The sequence below is a fragment of the Megascapheus bottae genome, chromosome 7 (assembly GCF_031878675.1).
Source record: "Megascapheus bottae isolate mThoBot1 chromosome 7, mThoBot2.hap1, whole genome shotgun sequence".
Classification (NCBI taxonomy): Eukaryota; Metazoa; Chordata; class Mammalia; order Rodentia; family Geomyidae; genus Megascapheus; species Megascapheus bottae.
The window spans coordinates 41464667-41490478 of record NC_143515.1 but is presented as its reverse complement, the minus strand read 5'-3'; the positions used below and the strand labels follow the sequence as shown (position 1 = coordinate 41490478).

At 40.9% G+C, this 25812-nt stretch overlaps 1 protein-coding gene, 1 long non-coding RNA gene and 1 pseudogene across 2 annotated transcripts in view; 2 read left to right on the top strand and 1 right to left on the bottom strand.

The window, feature by feature from the left end:
- The first annotated feature begins 462 nt into the window (after positions 1-462).
- LOC150060695 (uncharacterized) lies at positions 463-24037 on the top strand. The gene is made up of 3 exons (XR_016536253.1): positions 463-606; positions 17119-17378; positions 23855-24037. It is a non-coding gene; the product is annotated as an uncharacterized LOC150060695 (long non-coding RNA).
- LOC150060696 (casein kinase II subunit alpha'-like) lies at positions 3446-9679 on the top strand (annotated as a pseudogene).
- The window catches only part of Fam161a (FAM161 centrosomal protein A), a 35772-nt gene continuing 27047 nt past the window's right edge, over positions 17088-25812 (bottom strand). The window contains exon 7 of the mRNA XM_090336844.1: positions 17088-17297. Within this exon, the coding sequence (XP_090192970.1) occupies positions 17261-17297 (37 nt within the window). The 3' untranslated portion in view covers positions 17088-17260. The remainder of the gene's footprint in view (positions 17298-25812) is intronic.

Sequence of the window (25812 nt, the reverse complement as noted above, 5' to 3'; positions counted from 1 at the left end):
TTTGTTTTGTTTTAAACGAACCTCAAGTCTCCCGTCAACCTGTCTGCAGCTTAAGGCGGAGCCATCAAGGAGTTGGGAAAAATGAAAACCAGCCACTCCCCGTTCCTTCCCCCTCACGTGACCCGCTGGCCGGCTGTTTCTAGGGCGAGGAATCCGTGAGTTTATAGGACCCGGAAAGGAAGGACTCCCGGAAAGGAAGTCGGGAAGTCGCGCGGGTGAGGGGCGGGGCATAGGGGCCAGACACGCTCCGATTGGCCCTCCGATCCTCGGGCTGCACGATGGCGGGCGGAGCCTCGCGCGCACGCTGAAGTAACCGCGCGGGGGTGTGTCCTGCGGTGCCCTTTGGGAGGTGTCGGAGGCTCGAGTCCTTGAACTGAGTGGGTGTGGGACGGTGAAGGACTGAGGGGCCCGTTCGGCAGAAAATTGGGGTCACCAGGTTGCTGGTAGCGGGAGCTTCCCGGGATGAAGACGTCGCTGGATAGCGACCCTCCCCCCCAGACTGTTAGCAAATGGAGAGGCTTTCAGGACGAACAGGCCCGCTTTCCTTGGCAAACCAGAGAGGCTAAGTGCAGGTTGATGGTTAGTGTTTGGAGAGATTATCGTTCAGTAAGTGTGGTCGTTAGCTTGGGGGTTTCCGTACGTGTTGATAATTATTTACGCTGAACTGAGGTTTCAACTGAGATGCTCCGCCGCTAGAGCCGCACCCTTGGCAGCCCCGTTCAATCTTCAATCCTCGGCCCAGTGGGTGGTCTCTCCCCTCCCGCCCCTTCCTGGCCTAAGCCTTGCTCCTTCCCCATTTCCACCTTCCTTATTTTATCTTTTTTTTTTTTTTTTCCAGTCCTCGAGCTTGAACTCAGGGCCTATTGTCCTTGGACTCTGTCAAGGCTAGAGCTCTACCACTTGAGTCTCAGCACCACTTCCACCTTTTTTCTATGTATGTAGTACCGAGCAATCGAACTGGGTCTTCCTACATGCTAGGCAAGCACTCTACCAATAGGCCAAACTCCTATCCTCCACACCCCTTATTTTTATCTTGAGACAAGACTTTCTGTGTAGCCCAGGCTGTCAGAAACCCGCCATCTTCCTGCCTCAACTTCCCAACTGGGGTTACAGGTGTGTGCCTAGCATATATCATATTTCTATCATATATTTATTCTATCATATATTTATATGCATATTCTTGGCTTTCATATATTTAAAAATATAGAATCACTGAACAGTGCATTTAGAGGAGCAGAAACCAACGTGAGATTTTATCTGGAGGTTCAGACTGTAGGGAACTTCAACTTTGTTAGATACTTTTTTTTGTCGGTCGTGGAGCTTGAACTCTGGGCTGAGTAGAGATGAACAATTTGAACATGGCAGCTTTTAGTTAACTTGCAGACTTAGCAAATATATCTTTAAATTGCTTTTGTAACTCTTGTCCCTCCACCCTCTTCCCCATTTTATAGTATTTCCACAGTGCACTGCCATATATCTGCTACCTCCACAGCTCTGTGGGCCTTTACCCTCAAAACCAGAAGAAAGCATCTTGCACCAAGCCTATGAAAGGTGTGACAGCTTTGATGTGCACTAAGTTGCTTCCTGGGTTCCTTTTCTGGAAGAGTAAAGCATGTTAGCTGAATATATTGGTCCTTTTTAAAAAAATTTTTTTTTGTCAGTCGTGAGGCTTGAACTATGGGCCTGAGCGCTGTCTCTGAGCTCTTCAGCTCAAGGCTAGCCACCCTACCCATTGAGCCACAGCCCCACTTCCCCTTTTCCTCCTTAATTGGAGATAAGAATTTCATGGTCTTTACTGCCTGGGCAGGCTTTACGGACTTTCAACCGTGATCCTCAGATCGCAGTCTCCTGAGCAGCCAGGATTATAGGCATGAGCCACTGTGTCCAGCTTATATTGGTCCCTTATCCACTATTACACTATATGTTTTTTTTTAATTTCCAGAGTTTTATTTACCTATATTTCACCTTAGTCAAAAAATGTAGATTGGAAATTCCATAAATAAACAATATTTTTAATTGTACACGTTTTAGCAACATCACAAAGTCTTTCCCGCTCCATCCTGCCCTGAACCGGAAACGTTCATTTAACTGGTATGGCCATGCTGTCTACCTACCTGCCCTTAATCAACCACATTTTGCTCTCTGAAGCAACAGACTTTTCCTAAAGAGAAAGAAATTGCATGTTGTCTGAGTGTGGAGGGAGTCAGATTTGGGGATATTTATGGGGTAAAGAAGCAGAGTGATAAGAAATGGGGAAAGGTAATTAGAGGTGAAGTAATCAGTGGTCTCTGCTAGTAATCAATCTTCCTAGCTCTTCATAGGACGCATGTTTCAAATGACAGCATGATCTGAGGGTGGAAATTTGAGTTTCCTGACATCAAAAGATCACCCATGGATACCTGTACAGGCCAGGCCCAACTGGTTTCAACAAAAAGCAGCTTTGAATCCCCTGAAGAATCTAGGCAACAGGTCAGAAACATTACCTACAGCAATGGCAGTTGTAGACTACTAGTAGTTGTGTGGCCTCTAAAATTAGAGACTTTTTTTTTGTCAGTCATGGGGCTTGAACTCAGGACCTGGGTGTTGTCTCTGAGCTCTTCAGCTCAAGGCTAGTGGCTCTACCACTTTGAGCTACAGTCCTACTTCACTTTTTTTGCTGGTTGAGTCTCCATGGGAACTTTTCTGCCCAGTCTGATTTCAAACTTCAATTCTCCTATCTCAGCCTCCTGAGTAGCTATGATTACAGGTATTGAACTACTAGCACCTGGACTAAAATTAGTGGTTTTAAATAGGCAAGGCTGGCCTTCATCTTGCAATCCTCTAGACTCAGCCTTTTGAATGCTGGTATTATTGGCAAGTACCAACACATCAGCTTAAAGTTATTCATTTTTAAATCAATTAAATGCAAGGGAAAACAGGGTTTATTTAGGTTTTTCCTTTACTTTAGCAACTGTTTCATTTTCCACATCAATTTATCATATCAAAGTGCTTGTGTTTAAGATTTTCTTTTCTTTTCTTTCTTTTTTCTTTTTTTTTTTTTTTTTTTTTTTGCCATTCCTGGGCTTGAGCACTGTCCTTGGACTTTCTCAATGCTAATGCTCTTCCACTTGAGCCTCAGCACCACTTCTGGCTTTTTTCTATGTATCTGGTACCGAGGAATCGAACCCTGGGTCTTTGTGCATGCTAGGCAAGCACTCTATCATTAGGCCAAACTCCCAGCCTCAGGATCTTCTCTTACTTAATAGCCTCAAAGTGTGAGTAGAGATGAACAATTTGAACATGCCAAAGAGTAGCCACAAAGTTCTCCCTTTAAAAGAAAAAGGGAAAATTCATGACTTGATAAGGAATGAAAATAACGTGTGTACTGAAGTTGCTAAAATCTGCACATTTTCTCTGAAACTGTGAAGAACAAAAAAGAAATTAATGTTAGTTTTGCTGTCACACCATGAACTGCAAAAGTGTAGGCCACAGTGTGGAGAGATACTTGATAATCACCTCACTTTATACCATCATTCAGACATTATACCAGCTCACATCACAAGATGGGTGAGTACAATAAAATAAGATGCTTTTAGGGACTGAATTTACATAATTTTTATTACAGTACAGTGTTAATAATTGGGGTTTTTTGCTAATCTCTACTATGGCTAATGTATAAATCTATCACAGGTATGTATGTGTAAGAAAGAATAGTATTTATAGGGATTGGTAGTTAGACATCAATTGGATAATCTTAGAATGTATTCTACACAGAGGAGGGAAGACAAGTATATGTGTGTGTTAGCAATAGATACTTATTCAGGTTCATATAATGATGATTTATTACAGGCTGCATAGGTAAACGAGATAAGGATCCAGAAAAATCCTATCACAGGGTAGGTTCACTCAAAAAACAAATTATTTTGGTAACTATTCAACAGTACATCTTGCAGAATTTTTTTTCTTTTTTTCAGTACTAAGCTTTGAACTTAGGATCCCATATTTCTAGGCAGGTGTTGTATCACCTGAGCTTCAGTCCTTATTGCTTAGATTTGAGATCCTCCTACCACAGGCTCCAAAGTGCTGGAATTATAGATATGTTACCATTCCTGATATCTCACTGCTCTTTTTTTTTTGCTTCAGGTTTTTATTAATACATATTGACTGTATAGTGAGGATATTTCATCGAAATATTTCTTCTGTCATGCTTATTTTATACTTTCATCAAAATCACCCCCTCTATCCCAGTGCCAGTGACTCATGCCTATAATCCTAACTACTCAGTAGGCTAAGATCTGAGGAACACTGGGAGGAAAAGTCCTGGAGAGACTCTTATCTTCCAAAAAACTGGAAGTTGCGCTGTGGCTTAAGTTATAGAGTGCTAACCTTGAACACAAAGTTTCAGGGACAGCACCCAGGCCTTGAAGTTCAAGCTTCAGAATGGAGGGGGCGGGGGAAATCACCCCCTCTAATTCTTTTTTTTTTTTTTTTTTTGTGGATCATGAGACTTGAACTTGAACTTGGCCTGGGTGCGGTCCCTGAGCTCTTTAGCTTAAGACTACCACCCTACCTGCTTCAGCCACAGGGCCACTTTCCAGTTTTTTGGTGTTTAATTGGAGTGACTAAGATTACAGGCGTGAGTCACCACGCCCAGCTCAGAATTTTATTTTATTTTATTTTATGGGTCATGGTGCTTGAATTCTGCCAGGCACTGTCCCTGGGCTCCTCAACTCAAAGCTACTGCCATATTCTTGAGCCAAGCCTCATTTCCTATTTTCTAGAGATTAATTAGAGATAAAAGTCTCAGGTTGGGCCAGGAGTTTGGCCTAGTGGTAGAGTGCTTGCCTAGCATGCACAAAGACCCGGGTTCTATTCCTTGGTACCACATACTTAGAAAAAGCCAGAAGTGGTGCTGAGGCTCAAGTGGTAGAGTTCCAGCCTTGAGAAAAATCCAAGGACAGTGCTCAGGCCCTGAGCTCAAGCCCAGGACTGGCAAAAAAAAAAAAAAAAAAAAAAAAAAAAGTCTCAGGTTCTTTTGTGCCAGGGGTGTCTTTGAACCTTGATCCTCAGATCTCAGCCTCCTGAGTACTTAGGATTACAGTTGTAAGCCACTGCGCCCAGCAGAATTTTTTTTTTTTTTTGCCAGTCCTGGGTTTGAGCTCAGGGTCTGAGCACTGTCCTTGGACTTTCTCAAGGCTAGAGCTCTACCACTTGAGCCTCAGCACCACTTCTGGCTTTTTTTCTATATATGTGATACCTAGGAATTGAACCTGGTCTTCGTGCATGCTAGGCAAGCACTCTACCACTAGGCCAAACTCCCAGCCTCAGAAGTTTTGTTTTTTAACCTTTAAGTTACAACGCTATCTAATTTCATTTGAGGCTTCAACTTGTAAATGGTAAGTATTTGTAGTGTTATTAGAAATTGTACTACATAGTCCTGATATGACTCCAGTTTTATTTTATTTATTTTTCCGGTCATAGGGCTTGAACTCTGGGCAGGGGCTGTGTCTCTGAGCTGAAGAGTTCCAATTTTAAACCTTCTAGTAAGGCTTCTCTAGTGGCGAGTTTACAGGCATTTGCCTCCACGTTTGGCTTTGTATTAGTTGAACCTTGTAGTGGACATTATGGGTTTGTTTTTGTAACTGTGCAGCAGCTATGTGATTATGTACAACTGAGTTGTACATATTTCCAAAGATTAGCTCTGATTTGCTTACCTAATCAGACATGTTCATCTCAATTATCACAGTAAGTGCTAGGTTTAAGCAAATCAGTGCCAAATGTTCCTCTGACTAAAGGGCAGCATGCCCTACTTTGAGCCAGTGAGATATGATTAGCTAGGAAACATTAAAAAGGGCCTGAGTCCTTTTAAAAGTGCTACCAAGTAGATGACTGCCCTCTGTCTGGTACTGAAGGGTTTCCCTGGACAGAAATTTCAGTGCCAAATTTTCTTCAACTGCAGACAATCTGGAATAATCACTGTAACTACCAGAAGCAAATGTTTCTTTTCTTGTGGGAGTTATATAAATTCAGAGAACATTTTACCAGAAAGAAGAAATTTTTTTTAAAGGAATCTATTCTTACAATGAAATTGGCAGAGCAGTGGGCAAAAAAAAAAAATGGAAGGAAAAAATTGGATCCATCTTAACGTCAACAAATGTCCTAAAACAAACTAATTCTCTAACTAAAACTACTGTTAGTTTTGGGCTTTCCAGTTAAATAAGCCAATGTAGTTTAGTTCTTTGTTTACATGGTGCTGAGGAGCCTAAATCAGGTCCTCATATACATGCTAGGCAAACACTTTACCACTAAGCTACATTTTTACTGGTCATTTATTTTGTATGTTTTGATATTTACAATAAGGAGTTCTTAAGGATACAGATAGGTGGGCGTGGGGGGGAGGGAAATGGGGACCAAGACATGAGAAAGGCTACCAATGTATATGAATTAATGCACCTTCTATCTGGCGAATATAATGTATCCCTTCTATTAATTACAATAAAAAATATATGAAAAAAAGATACAGATAATACTACTTAACTTTCACTAATCATTTTTTCCCTTTTTTTTTTTTGTCCAGTCGTGGGGCTTGAACTCAGGGCCTGAACACTGCCCTTAGACTTTTCTCAAGGCTAGCGCTCTTCCACTTCCAGTTTTTTTTCTATGTATGTGGTACTGAGGAATTGAACCCAGGTCTTCGTGCATGCTAGTCAAGCACTCTAACACTAGGCCCTCATTCTTTCCCTTTCAATGGTAACAAAATTCCTAATTTTTAGGTTTGATATAACTGATTTCCTAATCTTTTTTACATCAGGATCTGACTATGTTCTGGCCAAAATGATGTAAGCAAAGAAGTTATATACAACTGTTAGGAAATGTTCCTAAAAGAGAGGAACCTTGTGCCTTCTCCTGTACCTTATTATTGGGGTGATGGAACCTCTTATAATCATTCGGACCATAAGATAATCATGATGAAATCAAGACCATGCATAGAGGAGTAACAAGAGAAATCCTATGTTCTTGACAATATGTCCTCATATCAACCTTAAACCTTTCCTTTCCTGCTTATATATTACAGACATAAACTGCTTTATGTAATTCATAGTTATACCAAATCCTAAACTTTCATCTAAACCAGACTCCACCATGTAACTTACAAATTGCAAATGAATCCCGTGCTTCCAGCCCCTTTTTTTGGCCTTGGCTTTTTTTGAGGTAGGGTCTCACATTATTTCTGGGCTGTCCTGAACTGAAAGCCTCCTATTTGTACATCCTGTGTTAGGAATGACAGGTACTCCCCATTATACCTGGCCATTGTGATTCCCCATAGTTGGACTAATAGGCACACAGTGTCTGGCTTATGTGCATTACCCATAAGAATTTACAGCACCATTTAGTAAGCAGAAAACACTTTCAACTTGCAGATTCTGGACATGTATTTTAAACTACTCTTATTTGGACAACCTAATGGAGACTACAGACTTGAAAAAATATATATTTGAGCCAGGCTCCACTCACACCCGAAATCCTCCTCACCTGAAATCAGTGAGCCTCTTATCTCCAATAAACTATTCAGAAAAATCTGGAATTGGCGCTGTGAATTAAGTGTTAGAGTGCTAGCTTTGAGCACAAAGAGACTTAAGGACAGTGCACAGGCCCTGAGTTCAAGCCCCCAGACCAAAAAATTGTGTGTGTGTGTGTGTGTGTGTGTGTGTGTGTGTGTGTGTAAGTGTATGAATGCTATCCAGAATAAATTATTTTTTCATTACAGTGCCACTTTTCCAATGCTGAAATTTTTATTTTTCTGTATTAACACAGAGGCAAACAAGGCATTTTATTTTTTTAAATTATAGACTGTTTCAAGAAATATTAAAACTTGCCGAGTGCAGTGGCTCACACCTGTAATCCTAGCTACTCAGGAGGCTGAGATTTGAGGATTTCGGTTCAAAGCCAGCCTAGGCACTAAATATCTTGAGACTCTTTATCTCCAGTTAATCTCTAGAAAAACAGAAAGTGAGGCAGTGGCTGTGGGGGAAGGATAGTAGCCTTAAGCTGAAGAGCTCATGGACAATCCCCAGGCCCAGGGAGTAGGGCAGTAGCCTTGAGCTAAAGAGTTCAGGGTAAGTGCCCAGACCCAGAGTTTCAACTCCATGATCCACAAAATAAAACAAAACAAAAACAAATATTAAAACTTCCTTGGGTTGTTATCTGCACATATTAACGAAAATTTAAATTAATAGGTATTGCCATTTTAAGGCATTAAATATTATGTCTTTACTTGGGTGATTTAAAATTACAATTTCCCTGAACACTCAAATATTTAGCATAAATAGCTCCATGGAGATGACAAAATGCAGCTCAAACACAATTCCATTCTTTTCTTCTCCAGTATATATGATCTGTTTCCATGGAAATTTTATGTTGACTAGGAATTATAGAAATACTATATGCAAACATCTCAGAAGCAAACCCTTTTGGTGAATAAACGTGATTTAATTTGAATCATTCCATTAAAATTATTCAAATAATAGAAAGGAAAACTTTATTCTTCTCAAGCAGAGACCATGTTGCAATTTCTCTAGCTGAATGTGTTAATCTAATAGAGCCAGAGATTATGGAGACTTTAATTTGCCTTTTGATGAGAGTAAAATTAAATTTTAATGTTTAGGTAAATTTATTCATTCAAAAGAGATTAAGGCCTGGTCTATGCAGAAGTGAACAGCCTGAGAAGCCACGAGTACTGGGACTACGAGGCTCACGTCCCGAGCTGGGGTAATCAAGATGATTACCAACTGGTTCGAAAACTTGGTCATGGAAAGTATAGTGAAGTATTTGAGGCCATTAACATCACCAACAATGAGAGAGTGGTTGTGAAAATTCTCAAGCCAGTGAAGAAAAAGAAGATAAAACGAGAGGTTAAGGTTCTGGAGAATCTTCGTGGTGGAACAAATATTAAGCTGATTGACACTGTGAAGGACCCTGTGTCAAAGACACCAGCTTTGGTATTTGAATATATCAATAATACAGATTTTAAGCAACTCTACCAGATCCTGACAGACTATGATATCTGGTTTTATATGTATGAACTACTTAAAGCTCTGGATTACTGCCACAGCAAGGGAATCATGCACAGGGATGTGAAACCTCACCATGTCATGATAGATCACCAGCAGAAAAAGCTGTGGCTGATAGATTGGGGCCTGGCAGAGTTTTATCATCCATCTCAGGAGTACAACGTTAGTGCAGCCTCAAGGTACTTCAAAGGACCAGAGCTCCTGGTGGATGATCAAATGTATGATTATAGCTTGGACATATGGAGTTTAGGCTGTATGTTACCAAGTATGATCTTTCAAAAGGAACCCTTCTTCAATGGACAGGACAACTATGATCAGGTTGATTGCATTGCCAAGTTTTGGGGGACAGACGAGTTATATGGGTATCTGAAGAAGTATCACATAGATCTAGATCCACACTTCAATGATATCCTAGGACAACATTTATGAAAACGCTGGGAAAACTTTATCCATAGTGAGAACAGACACCTTGTCAGCCCTGAGGCCAAGAACCAAATCAAATGTCTTAACGTGTGTAGAGAGATCATGTTCCGTGAGCAGACCCAAAACAGTGGCAGGCTTGGTGAGCACGAACTAGACCAGCTGAAGGGCAGCCCACCACCGTATATCAAACCTCACTTCTGAATGTAAAAGGTTCAGATGCCTCTGGCTTCCTGTGGGCTTCCTCCTACCCAGAAAGCATGGGAAATGTGAAGAGTATGCAAATAGTTGTTGGTTACTGTTGCTCCTCATGCCCCTGACTATACAGTGGCTGCCTGGTTTCCCAGAAAACCACTTTGACTAGCTGACCACAGACTCCACAGGGGATAATATATGGCATGATAGGCAGTTACATAATATTTTTAAAGTATATATTGATGAATAAAAGGTTTTAAAAGAAAAAAAAGATTAAAATGTAATCTAAGCAAGTTAAGGTGCTGAAAAGAAACAAAGATGTATGCCAGTACTATCATATTAAAAAGCAGGATGACTAGAGGAAAACTGACCATTGATAGGCTCTGGGAATTTCAGGAGAGAGAGGAAGTCAATGAAATCTTGGATTTGATGTGTGTTTGGAAAAATAAAATACATAGAAGAGAGCCTTTCTTTGTAAGAGCAAGTACAGAACGGGACAAAAAAAGGTTGGGGGCAGGAGTTTGTTCTAGTGGTAAGAGTGTTTCCCTAGCATGCACAGTTTGATTCCTCCTTACTACATCCATAGAGAAATTTCAAAGCTGGTGCTGTGGCTCAGGTGGTAGAGCTCTAGCCTTGAGAAAAGCCCAAGGACAGTGCCCAGGCCTTAGGACTTGCAAAAAAAAAAAAAAAAAAAAGGTATAATCATTCTGTTTTGAGTCTTACACCTCACCCCAGATGGAGTGGGAAAGGTCAAGACTGTTCCTTTACAAAATAGAGTAAGTCAAGATTAAGCACAGCCTTAAAACCTCGGTTGTATATAGCATAGAATAACTCAGAGCAGGTCCAGTGGTTCTTCTCAGCAGGCTTTGAATAGCAACTAATCTGTATAACATATTTATATTTTATTCATTACTTACATTTTATTCATAATTCTGTGGGGTGTATGTCTAGCTTTCATGGTGATATCATAAACTCATGGCATTGGCTACCATTTATATAGTTTGTGCATTGCTTCATAGGTATTCCTATATTTGTTGAATTGATGTATAATACCCTTCTAGCATTTTTTGTGTATTTGCCTACTGGGTTTTTTATTTTTCCTTCACAATAAGCATCTGATTGAGGCAAAAGATCTGCTCCATTTATTTATTTATTATTTATTTTTGCCAGTTTTGAAGCTTGAACTCAGGGCCTGAGAACTGTCCTTGAGCTTTCTCAAAGCTAGAGCTCTACCACTTGAGCCACAGCACCACTTCCAGCTTTCTCTATGTATATGGTTCCGAGGAATCAAACCAGGGTCTTTGTGCATGCTAGGCAAGCACTCTACCAGTAGGTTATACTCCTGGCCCCGATCTGCTCCTTTTAGTTAGTCAAATGTGTTCTACCCTCATCTCTAACAGCCATATCTCTGGATACATTTAAGAAGCATTATACAATGATCAAAATAGGCATGTTACCAGATTGGCTAGAAATAATAAGCCCAATTTTGCCTATGTGGATCAACCTGAAATAAATCTTGGATGATATTTTTTTGTAGATTAACAAAAACTGACATAGAAATGGAAAGATTGGCTGGGAGTTTGGCTTAGGGGTAAGAGTGCTTGCCTAGCATGCACAAAGACCCAGGTTTGATTCCTTGGTGAACCACATACGTAGAAAAAGGCAGCCAAAAGTGGTGCTCTGGCTAAAGTGGGAGAGTATCAGCCTTGAGAAAGCCCAGGGACAGTGTTCAGCCACTGAGTTCAAGCCCCAGGACTGGCAAAAATTAAAAAGAAATAGAAATATTTAGGGGAAGAGAGACATACAGAAAGAGAGAGAGGCAGAGACAGAGACAGAGGGAGGGAGCTGAGGATGGAGGGAGGGAGGAAGGAAGGAAGGGATGGTGCGTATGTGTATCTTCTGGAATGTCAGGGAAAGTGGAGACCTGCGCCTAGAGGAAGGAGTCTCAGTGAAGCTTAGATCCAGAGTGAGGGTTCTGGGAGTCGTTTGGTCTCTGAGGATTACTGGTCCAAATTGCTCCACATCTGAACGTGCATTTATGAATCCTTTTCCTACTGCACTCTCCTTTTACTTTTCCCTGGAAAAGATAGACATGCTAAAGTCTGATGAAAGTACTAAGAAACAAAAAATCTTTAAAACATTGAGTAGACTCATTGTTGTGTGTGCATGCAGGTGTGCATGCGTTTGTGCATGTGTGTGTGTGTGGTCCTTAAATCTTGCTTGCCTTTCTGTGTATAGTCACATTTCATCCCATCCTTCATTCAGTTACGGTTTTTATTTTTAGCCAAGTTAATTGTTATAAATGTGGTGTAGTGACATAGCCAAGAATTTCCGCTCAGTTTTTGGCAGTCACTGTTTTTGTTAATGAGTATTTTTCTATGTGATGATTTGGATTTATTGCACTTTATCCCTTTTTTATTAAAATGAAGGTAAACAAAAATGAAAGTATGGATATCAGCCATAGCAAGTTTAGGTTTCATGTTCTTATAATTTAGACAAAGATGGAAATCATTCAGTTGCTTAAGAAGAACAGAATTCAGAAGGAATTCAGAGGAATAGAATTCACAGAATTTAGACGCTTAGTTAGACTTGAGATAGCCCAAGGATAGTGCCCAGGCCCTGGGTTCAAGCCCTAGGATTGGCAAAAAAGGGAGAAAGAAAGAAAGAATTTAGAAACTCATTTTAAAGCAAAAGAAAGCAGTGAAGGAACACAAAGTACTGAAACTAAATTACTGAAATTGAGATACAATTAGAAATCTTATAATTTTTTGGCCCTAGATTCTGTTAGTTTCACTATATTAGTCAGTTAAATGTTTTTCTTTGTTTGTTTGTTTGTTTGTTTTGGCAGTCTTGGGTTTGAGCTCAGGGCCTGAGCACTGTCCTTGGACTTTCTCAAGGCTAGAGCTCTACCACTTGAGCCTCAGCACCATTTCCAGCTTTTTTCTATGTATGTGGTACCGAGGAATCAAACCTGGGTCTTCGTGCATGCTAGGCAAGCACTCTACCATTAGGCCAAACTCCCAGCCCCCAGTTAAATGTTTTTTAACTACACATTATATTACATTGAATGGACTTCAGAATGGCTTGGAGAGGCCAAACTAATGGCCTCCTACCCCTGTACCAATTTCCACTGCAAAAAGCCTCATTTTTTTTTTTTGCTTTTTCTGGATTTTGAAGAGAATTTCTTCCAAAGAAAGGGTGTTCACAGCAAAAGTCTGAAAAGTACCACCTAGCTTTGATACAGTGTTTAAATAAAAAGTAAAGTGGTTAGCCCTTCTGGGGCACTATTTGGCAATACATTTTAAAATCTAAACACATGTACAATCTGGTTTACCAGTTGTACCTCTACTAACTGAAATAGTTATTCAAAGACACCAAGACAGATGTATAGATTTTTTTTTTTGCCATTTCTGGGGTTTGAACTCAAAGCCTGGGCACTGTCCTTGAGCTCTCTCAAGGCTATAGTCCTACCACTTGAGCCACAGCACTACTTCCAGCTTTTTCTGTGTACGTGGTACCAAGAAATTGAACCCAGGGCTTAGTGCATGCTAGGCAAGCACTCTACCACTAAGTCACACTTCTGACATATATATGACACACACACACTCATATATATATATATGCACTCATATATATATATATTTTTATTTTTGTTGGTCGTGGGACTTAAACTCTGGGTCTGGCTATATATATATAATATTATATAATATATTACTATATATTATATGTAATATATTATTATATATAATATATAATAGTATATAGATATTTAGCTCCAGGCTACCGCCCTATCCATTGAACCACATTCCATTTCTGGTTTTCTGGTGATTAATTGGAGATAAGAGTCTCATGGACTTTTTAGTGGCGGGATTGGCTTTGAACCTCGGTCCTCAGATCTCAGCCTCCTAAGTAGCTAGGATTACAGGCGTGAGCCCCCGTGCTTGGACCTCTATATATTTTTGATCCCTAGAGAAAGTATGATAGTGAGACTGTGGAAAACACAAGAAACATTATTTTGAAAGAATTCAAAGCCTATCTTTGTTGTGCAGCAAGGCTCAGGAAAATTCACAGCATTAGAAGCTTAAAGGCCAAAAGGCTGCAAGAAAAGGCACAAGGGACTTGATAGCTCTGTTCGATATGTTCTTAAGTGATGATTCTAGAAAAGGGACATCCTCTCCTCTTTTGTTAGAGAATAGAAAGCTCAGGACCCGAGCTCCACCATCCTTGTCCACAGGGTCCAGACACAAGACTCAATGTCAGGGTCTGGCTTATGTACCAGCTGTCTTGAGTTATTTGAGAAAGACAGCTGCCTGAATCTGGACACATTGCATATCCTGCTGAGACAAAGAAAGCCACCTGTGCTATAGGAAGCTGGATTTGGGAGATATAGGAAGGCACTTGGTTACAGCTGGCTTATTGTTTTGGCAGCCCAGAATTACCTCCTGAGATTCTCTACACACTAGCCTATTTTTTTTTACTATTACTAACATAAAAATAGCCACTTTGGGATTCAATTTTTATTGGAAAATTATGATGCTTGCTTCTGTTATACTTGCTTTTCATTTACCTTCTGTTGGTTTAAACAAAACTTAAATATATTAGAGGGTGGCATTTAATTAAGAATGTTAAATATTTGGACCATTCTGGCCTTAGCTGGCTCTCTGGTGTTTTTGGCACTTATTCAGTGCCACCTGCTGGAGAAGAAGAAAAGTGTAACTGAGCATTTATCAAATCCATTCTGCCTCTGTAGTGGTGGAAATTAGATCATCCAAAGTGGGGATGGGGTGTTACTGCCCAGGTTAAGGCAGGATGGTGTGGCATGGACTTGTGATTTTTCCCTGACCTTGTTATACTTCTGGTGTGTTGTGCAATCTGCATCCATCCTGGACGACAGAGGATGAGGGTGGGGCAAGAACAATGAGCTGGAGTCACACACATCTAGGTGAGATTTCTAGCTAAGGGCCCTTGGTGACTGTCATACTTACCAGCTATTGGGATCAGCAACTTTGGGGCATTACATAATCTGTTCATGCTATGGACAGATTAAAGTTGCTTATTTAAAATAATGCAACGAAACTTTAGAAATAAAAATTAAAGAGCTGTTTTTAAGTCTGTTGCTGGAAACATAAAATTAGGCACTCATTAGACAAGTCATTATAATTTGTCATGGCTTCAGGGAAGTATTTCACTGTGTCCTTTATTTCAAGAATATTATTGAGGGACTGGGAGCATGGCCCAGTGGTACAGTGCTTGCCTAGCATGAAGCCCTGGGTTCAATCCTTGATGCCACATACACAGGAAAAGCTGGAAGTGGTGCTGTGGCTTACGTGGTAGAATGCTAGCCTTGAGAAAGCCCAAGGATAGTGCCCAGGCCCTGAGTTCAAGCCCTAAGATTGTCCAAAAAAAAGCCCCTGGTGGCTCACACCTTTAATCCTAGCTATTCAAGAGGCTGAGATCTGAAGATTAAGGTTTGAAACAAGCCTGGCTAGTGGCTCAAGTGGTAGAGCACTAGCTTAGCCTTATATACAAAGAGTTTCAGGGACACTGTGTAGGCCCTAAGTTCAAGCCCTAAGGCCAGCAAAAAGAAGGAGGAGGTCATTATTGGGCAAAATTATTTTTGAAATCTGTTAATTCCTTCTCTGCTCTCTGAGCTCTAGGTCAGATATATTCATCTTGGATCTCTCTCCATCTTGACCAGTCTACACTTCCAGTCCAGCCAGCTTCCCATCTACACTCTTGCCACATTTGGAATGATCATTAGAAAATGCAGGTCAGAGCATGCCACTCTCCTGTTTGAAAATCTTTCAGTGGTCTTTTGGAGTCCATACTTTTTTTTTTTTGTCAGTCATGAGGCTTGAACTCAGGGCCTGGGCCTTGTCCCTGAGCTCTTCAGCTCAAGGCTCCCTACTCCTGAATCACAGACCCACTTCTCATTTTTTAGTAATTAACTGGAGATACTAGTCTCTAGATCTTTAATACCCAGGTTGGCTCTGAACTGTGATCCTCATATCTCAGCCTCCTGAGTAGCTAGGATTACAGGCATGAGCCACTTAGCCAGGCATGTTTTTTTTTGTCATTTTAATATTATTGTCAGGGTATTGTATAGAGGGGTTACCATTGCTAAGTGGCCTCTATTTCTCTCACTTTTGGGCTTTCATACATATACATCCTACAGTCTCTTTTGGAGCACCAGGTTTGGACCTTAATCCTCCTATTTGACAATTCTGGGATAACATGTATATTTTACCACAACTAGCTTCTTTCACTGAGATGGGGGCGGAGATGAGGTCCATTTTGGCCTGTACTGGCCTGGAACCTGAGCATCCAGATATCAGCCTCCCAGGCAGCAAGAATTAAAGGTATGAGCGACTACATTCACCTCTTCAGGTCGTTGTTTCCTTTCAGGAGAGGCTCCTGGCCTCCAGAAGGCTGAGGGGGCCCTGCTCTGTCTTCACAGTCCTCTGCCATTAGCCCCTGACTCTCTGTGAGAACATCTTCATTTCTCCTTTACACTGTTCCTCAAAGACAGGACTTGGGTCTTATTTGTTTTTATATATCCCAGGTCCTAGAATGTCTGTAGTATATAATAGATTGTCAAAGAATAAATGCTGGATCTGAATATAGTGGGGTACACCTGTAATCTCAGCACTTAGGAGGCTGTGGTTGGAAGATTGCCAAGTTTGAGGCCAGCCTAGGCTACTTATTAGCAAATGAAATACCAAAACTTTTTTTTGCCAGTCTTAGGGCTTGAACTCAGGGCTTAGGCACTGTCCTTGGGCTTTTTCACTTAAGGCTAGCGCTCTACCACTTTGAGCCACAGTGCTACTTCCAGTTCTCTCTGGTTTTCTGGTGGTTAATTGAAGATAAGAGTCTCAAAGACTTTCCTTCTTGGATTGGCCTTGAACTGTGATCCTTACATGATAACCTCCTGAGTAGGCAGGGTTGCAGTTGTGAGCCACCAGCACCCAGCCAGCCATGGTATTATTATAACAATGCAAACAGATTCAGACATCACTTGTCCTAGGTTTGTAGAAATAATCATGTTTTCTGAGGATTGGAAAGATAATACTAGGAAACAAAAGATACCTCCTAGTGTTTTCCTGATAGGAACTTTCCTCCAGTTACAGGAACATTCATGGGGGCCAGAGTGTGGCCTAGTGGTAAGAGTCCTTTGCCTGGCATGCATGAAGCCTTGGGTTCGGTTCCTCCATACCACATACACAGAAAATGGTGCTGTGGCTCAAGTAGCAGAGCACTAGCCTTGAGAATGTCTAAGGACAGTGCGTAGGCCCTGAGTTCAAGCCCGAGGAATGGCAAAACAAACAAACAAACAAAAAAAACCCACATTTGTGGGCTGAATGATGATTCCCAAAGATAAACCTAAACCCTAGGATCTATAAATTTTACCATATTTTGAAGAGCCTTTATGGATATGATTCTTTTTACTTTTTAGATTTCAGATGGAAAAAATTTCTTGGATCATCCAGATGGGTTCTAAATACTAACATATACATCTTGAAACGAGAGTGGTAGAGGGAGATTTGACACATGGAGGAAAAGGGCATATGAAGATGGAGGCAGAAATTGGAATGATGTTACCACAAGTCAAGAAATGCTGTAAGCCACGAGAACCTGAAAGAAAGAAACAAAGAATCTTCAGAGGGAGCACAGTCCTGGGAACACCTTAATTTCAGGCCTATGGCCTCATGAAAGGTGAGAGAATATTTCCTGTTGCTTTGAGTGACCCAGTTTGATTTGTTACACATTCACAGGAAACTAATACAATTATAGTGCCATTAACATTCACTTCAGTGAGCTTATAGGGTAAAATATTTTAGTGGATTTTGATTATGAGGTTGAGAAATCTACAAATATTTGCATAGTAGAAACAAAATCTACTATTTACAGAGTAGATAGAAGATCTACTGTGTATCATTACAATATAAAGTCCATTGGACAGAGTATTCCTGTTTTATTTACTTCCATACAGTTTGTTCACTTCTATAAATAAACCCAGCATCTAGGATAGTACCTGGCACATAGCAGATGCTCAATGAAGATTTATGAACACAATGTTCTATCCATTGTTCTAAGTCCTAAAGCAGTGAACAAAATAGAAGTCTCTGCACTTACAGAATTTAAATTGTAATGGAGGAAAGACAATTACAAAAAATGAAATATAGGAGCCAGCCTAGTGGTAGAGTGCTTGCCTAGCATGCACAAAGACCTGAGTTCGATTCTTTGGTACCACATACATAGAAAAAAAGCCAGAAGTGGTGCTATGGCTCAAGTGGTAGAGTGCTAGCCTTGAGAAAGTCCAAGGACAGTGCTCAGGCCCTGAGCCCAAGCCCAGGACTGTCAAAAAAAAATAAATATAGAATTCTTAACAATGATTAAATGTTGTTAGATAGTAGTGCCAGGTGGTACCATTTGAGGCATGAGACATAGAAAAGGCTTCTCTGAGGCAGTGGCTTTTGAACAGAGACATGAATGAAGTAGAAGTCTGGTGAATATATGGGAAAAAGAATATTCCAAGAAAAGGAAAAGGCATGTGCAGAGACTCTGTGGTGGGAAAGTGCTTAATGTGTCTGATTGACAAGAGCTAAAAGGCCAGTATGACTCTGGGGTCAAATATGTTGACACTACATAAGGGCCTATAGGAAGTGGAATCAGAAGAGGTGGCAGGTAGTCCTGAATCATAAGGGACAATTTCAGTTAGTACTTACCCAAAGTGAAGGAAAGGGATTATAACTAGCTATTTTGCAAAGAATTTATAAAAGATTGCAAATTTCTGAACTCTACTAAAAGAAAAAGGGCAATTTCATCTATATACCTTCCCATTTTCTTCTGTATTTATATTTTTTTTGCCAGTCCTGGGCTAGAGCTCAGGGCCAGAGCACTGTCCTTGGACTTTCTCAAGGCTAGAGCTCTACTACTTGAGCCTCAGCACCACTTCTGGCTTTTTCTTGATATATGTGGTACCGAAGAATCGAACCCGGGTCTTTGTGCATGCTAGGCAAGCACTCTACCACTAGGCCAAACTCCCGGCCCCTAGTACTCATATTTTTTTTTTAAATGTTATGTTACTCAGTTCTATAATGTCTGGTGGGTTTAGGTTTCTTTTTGTGTCTGGGGGGGTGTGGAAATTGGATTTACTACCTGTTCATAGAATTTAGATGAATAATGCTATTGATGCTTTCAAGGTATATGAAATATCTTGCTCCCACTCCAGTGTGCCTGATTGGGTTAGATTGGGAACCACACTATACTTACTCCATCCATGGGATTTGTTTCCAGAATTTACCAGTAAATGTTCACAAAAGCGCAAAATATGATCAATATGTGCAAGATTTATACATATATGTGCCATTTATAGCATTGTATTGCTTTTATTGCTCCTCATATTTCTTCTTATTACTCCATGTTTTTTTTCCAAAGTTCCTTACTGATGATTCTTTCATCTAGATAGGCTATTAATAATGGCAGTCTGGCAATGCTTATTGTTTCTAAGAATAAGAAATTTCTGCCTCAGTGTATGTATATATTTTGTTAAACAAATTTAGGGGAGGGATGTGGCTCAGTGATATAGCACATCCTTAGCAAGCACAAGGCCTTGGCTTCAGTATCAGTCACACACACACACACACACACACACACACACACACACACACACACACTGAATTTTCCAAAACAACTAGACTTTGAAATAGGTCTATATTGGTCAATTTCTTTTTTTTTGCCTCCCATGAGCTCAATGGATTGGGAATCAGGCCTTTTAACCGATGGGCTTTTAGGGGATATTCTAGATTTTTTTTTTTCTAGTCCTGGGCTTGAGCTCAGGGCCTGAATACTGTCCTTGGACTTTCTCATGGCCAGAGCTCTACCACTTGAGCCTTAGTACCATTTCTGGCTTTTTTCTATGTATGTGGTACTGAGGAATTGAACCCAGGTCTTCGTGCATGCTAGGCAAGCACTCTACCACTAGGCCAAACTCCCTGCCCCAATATTCTAAATTTTAAAACATAGCAGTATGATTAATTTCAGATGGCTTTCCTCCTCAGTAAAGATGATTTCCAATTCCTTCATACATCAGAAGAATAGCGTAATCTATAGGCCGTAATGCTGCCAAAACTGACTATGAAGGTGGGAATAGATGTTAATGTAGATTCAAAATTTTAATATTTGTTATGAGAATCAATCATTCTTGTTTTGTGTCAATGTTTTGTTTACAACCTTACATAGAATTTGACCAATATAGGGGCTGGGAGTGTACCCTAGAGGTAGAGTGCTCGCCTAGCATACACGAAGCCTTGGGTTCGATTCCTTGGTACCACACACTCAGAAAAAGCCAGAAGTGGTGCTTGGCTCAAATGGCAGGGTGCTAGCCTTGAGCAAAAAATGACCAAGGACAGTGCCCAGGCCCTGAGTTCAAGCTCCAGGACTGGCAAAAAAAAAAAAAAATCTAGACTATCCCCTAAAAGCCCATCGGTTAAAAGGCCTGATTCCCAATCCTTTGAGCTCATGGGAGGCAGTGGAATCTTTAAGAGGTAAGGCCTAGAAACAGTCATTGGAGGGAAGAGTGGGACTCCTGTCTACTTTTTGCTCTATTAGATGTTCCCTTCTGTGTTATATTACCTCCTCACACACCCAAAAGCAATGGGGCCATGTAACTATGTCCTGAAACAGAACCAAAATAAACCCTCTCTTTTTACAAATAGATTATCTCAGGTATTTGTTATAGTAATGGAAAATGAACACACCTTTCCGTGCCCAGTTTTTGTTTTTGCCAATCCTGGGGCTTAAACTCGGGGCTTGCGTACTGTCCTTGAACACTTTTTGCTCAAAACTAGCATTCTGCCACTAGAGCACAACACCACTTTTGGCCTTTTCTGTACATATGGTTCCAAGGAATCGAATCTAGGACTTCATGCATGCTAATCACGTACTCTACCAGTAGGCCACCTTCCTGGCACCTATCCAGCTTCTTCAATTGTACTTCAACTGCCATTTTGCTAAGCAGCAAAAATGGAGGAAAGTTGACGCCTTTTAAAGTAAAAATAGTCATCACTGTACTAAAGCATTTCTACAGAATTCTTAATATTTTCCCTTAAAATTTTATATACTGCTTGAAATACTTTTTACTGTTATTATGAAGGTGATGTACAGAGGGTTTATAGTTACATAGGTCAGATACATTTCTTTTTGGACAATGTTACCCCCTCCCTCGATCTCTCCTGGTTTTTCCCTCCCATCCCTATGTTGTTTTAACTATTAATGTGCTGTGAAAATAGCACCTAAGGGCTAGGAATTTGGCTTAGTTGCAGAGCCCCAGGACTGGCAAAAACACACTCTCAAACAAACAAAACACAGCTTCCATTTTATGCTGTCCTTTCTCCTACTCACAGCTGGAATGTGAGCTACTCTTACAGAGACATGAGTCAAAGAAGGGTGAACTATGTTCAGTAAATTAGGTAAGGGAGGATTGTGTGCAGGAATGGTCCTCTTAGTGTTCTTATTGGAACTTTAGGAAATATACAAACATAACATATTGAATTATCAGTCAGCATAGCACTTGGATGTGTAAACATAAACCCAGCTACACATGAATTTCTTAAATAGGAGTTGTTTCACATGGTAGGCATCCAGTGATGGGCAGTCCAGATGGCTGCTGTTGCTGCTTAAGAAAGTTTCCTCTACCACTCCTAGGATATTGACTTAATTTTTGTCGCAGCAAGATGGCTCTCCATTGACAAGCATTGTGTTCAGATAGGAAGGGAAAATTACCATGACAAGCTCAAGCTCCTAGAAGCCCACTAAGCCACATTCAGTGGTGACTTCAACTGTACAGTACCTGGAAGTTCAGTAACTTTTATGCCTGTCCTTGGGTTTGAACTCAAAACATGGGTACTGTCCCTTAGCTTTTTTATTCAAGATTAGTATTCTACTGTTTTTTTTTGTCCTGTGGCTTGAACTCTGGGTCTGGTCACTGTTCCTGAGCTCTTCATCTCAAGGCTACCGCCCCTACTCCTGGGTCTGGGTGTTGTCCTTGAGCTCTTCAGCTCAAGGCTACTCTATACCTTGGGCCACTTCCAGTTTTCTAGTGGTTAATTAGACATAAGAGTCTTGCAGTCTTTAGTTCTGGGCTGGCTTTGAATTGCAATCCTCAGATCTCAGTCTCTTGAAGAGCTACGATTACAGGCGTGATCCACCGGGCCTGGCTTAGCACTCTACCTCTTGAGCCACAGCTCCTCTTCTGGTTTGTTGGTAGTGAATTGGAGATAAGAGTCTCACAGACTTTCTTTGAATTGGAATACTCAGATCTCCATCTCCTAAGTAGCTAGGATTATAGGTATGAACCACTAGTGTCTGGCTTGGAAACTTTTTTTTTTAATTTTTTTGCCAGTCTTGGGGCTTGAACTCAAGGCCTAGGCAAACTTCTTTTGCTCAAGGCTAGCACTCTACCACTTGAGGCACAGTGCCACTTCTGGCTTTTTCTGTTTATGTGGTACCAAGGAATCAAACACAGGGCTTCATGCATGCTAGGCAAGCACTCTACCACTGAGCCAAATTCCCAGCCCCAACTATTTTATTCTACTAACTGTTTCAAATTTATACAGTGAAATGAGTAACATACACTCTGAACTCAGATTATGAATTTATTCATTTAGTCATTGTTTACTGGGAACTTGCTATGCATCAAGCACTCCAGCAGGTGCTTAGGAAGCAGTGATGGCACATAGAGTCCTAGCCCTCACAGAGGTGAGGCTGTCAGGGATGCTGCTGCTGTCCCCACAACACTTGAGCACTTCTGGACTCCTCTCAGAGGCAGGTTTTTTTTTTTTTTTAATGAATTAATTTTTGCCAGACCTGAGGACTGAAACCAGGGCCTGTGTACTGTCCTCGGGCTTTCTCAAGGCTATAGCTCTACCACTTGAGCCACACCATCACTTCTGGCTTTTCTATGTATGTGGTACAACGGAATTGAACTGGGTCTTCATGTATGCTAGACAAGCACTCTACCACTAGGCCAAACTCCTGGCCCCTGTTTTTGTTTGGTTTTTCAGTCCTGGGGCTTGAATGTAGGGCCTAAGAACTGTCCTTGAGCTTTCTCAAGGCTAGTGCTGTGCCACTTGAGCCACACTTCTGGCTTATTCTGTGTATGTGGTACTAAGAAATTGAACCCAGGGCTTTGTGCACACTAAGCAAGCATTCCACCACTAGGCCATGCTCCCAGTCCCTAGAGGTAAAATATTCTGAGCAATGCATCAACTTCAGTGTTTTTTCTTTTCTTTTCTTGTATTTTATTGTTGGGGTAACATAGAGGGGTTACAGTTACATTCCTCAGGTAGTGGATACATTACTTGTTGAACATTGATACCCTTTCTTATGTTTTTGTCCCACTTCCCCTCCCCCATCCCTCAACTCCAGTCATTTTTACCACTAATCTCCTTTTCAAATCAATGGCACTAGTTCAATATGCATTTTATTTGCTAGTCCTTATCAAATTACTTCTCTTGGTTTTATAAAAATTCATTTATAGTCAAAGGAGTATTTGACATTGTCCAGATGCTCAAGGGTATCTACCAGGTTCAAAAATGAGAAGAATGATGCTAAATCCTTCTCCAGAGGCTCAAAATATTTGGAGCCATTCTCTGGAAGAAGCCATCACTGTATCAATCAGTGCAAGTTGTTTAAAAACTTACATTATTTTCAGTGTCAGCATAATAATTTAACATTACCTTATAATGAACAATCTTCAGATGTGACAGTGACTGCAGTTACCCCATAATACTCTCTGTCATTGTAAAATGTTCTTTTCAAGTGAAAGAGAAAATTGTCAGAGCTTGAAAATCAGATCAAGAATTACTAGTCCTGACATTTTAATACTAATTCATAGTTTTGAGTTTTCAGGCAGATTAAACTTTCTTATTTAAAAGTAAATTTAGGGGAAGGAGTATTTTATGAGTAATTGATATTAAAAGTTCAAATCATATGCACACTGTCATTTTTCACATAAAAGCAATTTTTACTTTCTACCTCTCTTTATTTGAAAGAACTGAGTCTCACATTTGTCAAATGAAAGTACTGACTAAATTGCCTAAAATGATTTCACATTCTTTCATTGAAATCAAATTGTGTAAGGTTGTAGAATTAATTTAGATGTGACAACAGTGTGTTCTTTCTTCCAGGAGAGCTTGCTGATGAAATAGAAGCATTAAACCTCCTCCTGAAGGTATTCAACTTAATAAGGTAACAAAAGCCCAGAGGACAGAAATTAAGCAAGTCAGTTCTTGAAACCCTTGAAATCTCAAGTTGAAAAAGTAAGGCAAAGAATAAAATTAGAGGAAGAATCATTACAGGAAAGGTACTTATAAAAGGGAGGTTTAGAATATATGCAAAAATTTCAGCTATATGATGACTATCATGCTTTGTTTTGTTTTCACTTGTGCTGGACTTGTGGCTTGAACACTGTCCTTGAGCATTTTTGTTCAAGGATAGTACTATACTACTTGGAGCTACAGGTTCACTTTTGGCTTTTTGGTCATTAATTAGAGATGAGTCTCAAGGACTCTCTTGCTTGGACTGACTTTGAACCATGATCCTCAGATCTCAGCTTCCTGAGTAGTTAAGATTGAAGGCATGAGCCACTGGCAACCACTTACAACCATGGTGCATGGTGTAGAAATTTTGTTTTATCTGAAGCATGCTTTTTTTTTTCCCCCTGGTCATGGGGCTTGAACTCTGGGGCCTGGGCACTATCCCTGAGCTCTTCAGCTCAAGGCTATCGCTCTACCCCTGGAGCCACAGCCCCACTTTCAGTTTTCTAGTGGTTAACTGGAGAAAAGAGTCTCTTATTCTTTTGTGCCTGGGCTGGCTTTGAACCACAATCCTCAAATCTCAGCCTCCTGAGTAGCTAGGATTACAGGCACGAGCCATCGCATCCAGAACTAAAGCATGTTTTTGGAGGGTTTCAAGACATTACTTTTCCTGTGTTTTTGTTCTCTTGCCCATTTCTATGCCTCACACATACAAGATTGGAACTCATGTCTATGCTGTACAAGGTAGGGAGAGGGGAAGGGGAGAATGTGGCCTTGAAAGGTTAATGGCCTGAGACTCTAGTCACTTTTGCCCTTCAAAGTATGGGCCAGGCTAGCAGGCATTTAGGTATTCAGAAGAACTTGTCTTAGTTTAGACTTTACCCAAAGCCAATCCTGAGATAGCCCTTGAGTGCACATATGTATTGGGGAGATGAACTGAAGCCCAGGGTTCCTGTGTATATGTGTGTGTGTGTGAGAGAGAGGGGGGGGGCAGGCCTTGAGTGCACATATGTATTAGGGAGATGATCTGAAGCCGAGGGTTCCATCGTGTGTCTGTGTGTGTGTGTCCCAGGTGCTGTCTCTGAGCTTTTTTGCTCAAGAGTAGTGCTCTACCACTTGAGCCACAGTGCCACTTCTGGTTTTCTGGTGGTTAATTGGAGATAAGAGTCTCAGGGGACGTTAGTGCCTGGGCTGGGCTGGGAGTTTGGCCTAGTGGTAGAGTGCTTATCTACTGCCTGGGTAGGCTTTGAACCTCAATCCTCAGATCTCAGCCTCCTGAGTAGCTAGGATTACAGGCATGAGCCACTGTGCCAGGCTATCTCCCCAGCTTTTTTTGGGCCAGTCCTAAGGCTTTAGCTTGGGGCCTGAGCACTGGCCTTGGGGCTTCTCCAGGCTAGAACCCTACCCACTTGAGCCACAGCACCACTTCCAGCTTTTTCTATGTATGTGGTACCGAGGAATGGAACCCGGGTCTTCATGCATGCTAGGCAATCACTCTACTACTAGGTCAAACTCCAAGTCCCATCCCATGTTTTTCAAGATAAGCAAAACCTAAAGATAGTTCTGAAGCTCACTTTGATGACCAAAGCCCACATTCTCCAGGAACTTGAGAAGAGACAGCATGGAAGCAAGCAAGGCTTTTAACAAATGTGATTGTATTTCACAGGCTCTCAAATGGAAGTGGCTAGGGACAGATGGTTCACACCTATAATTTTAGCTATTCTAGGACTGAGATCTGAGGATCCCAATTCAAAGCTAGCCCAGGCAAAAAAGACCATGAGTAATCTCCATTACTCAGCAGAAAGCCAAAGTAGAAGTGTGGCTAAAAT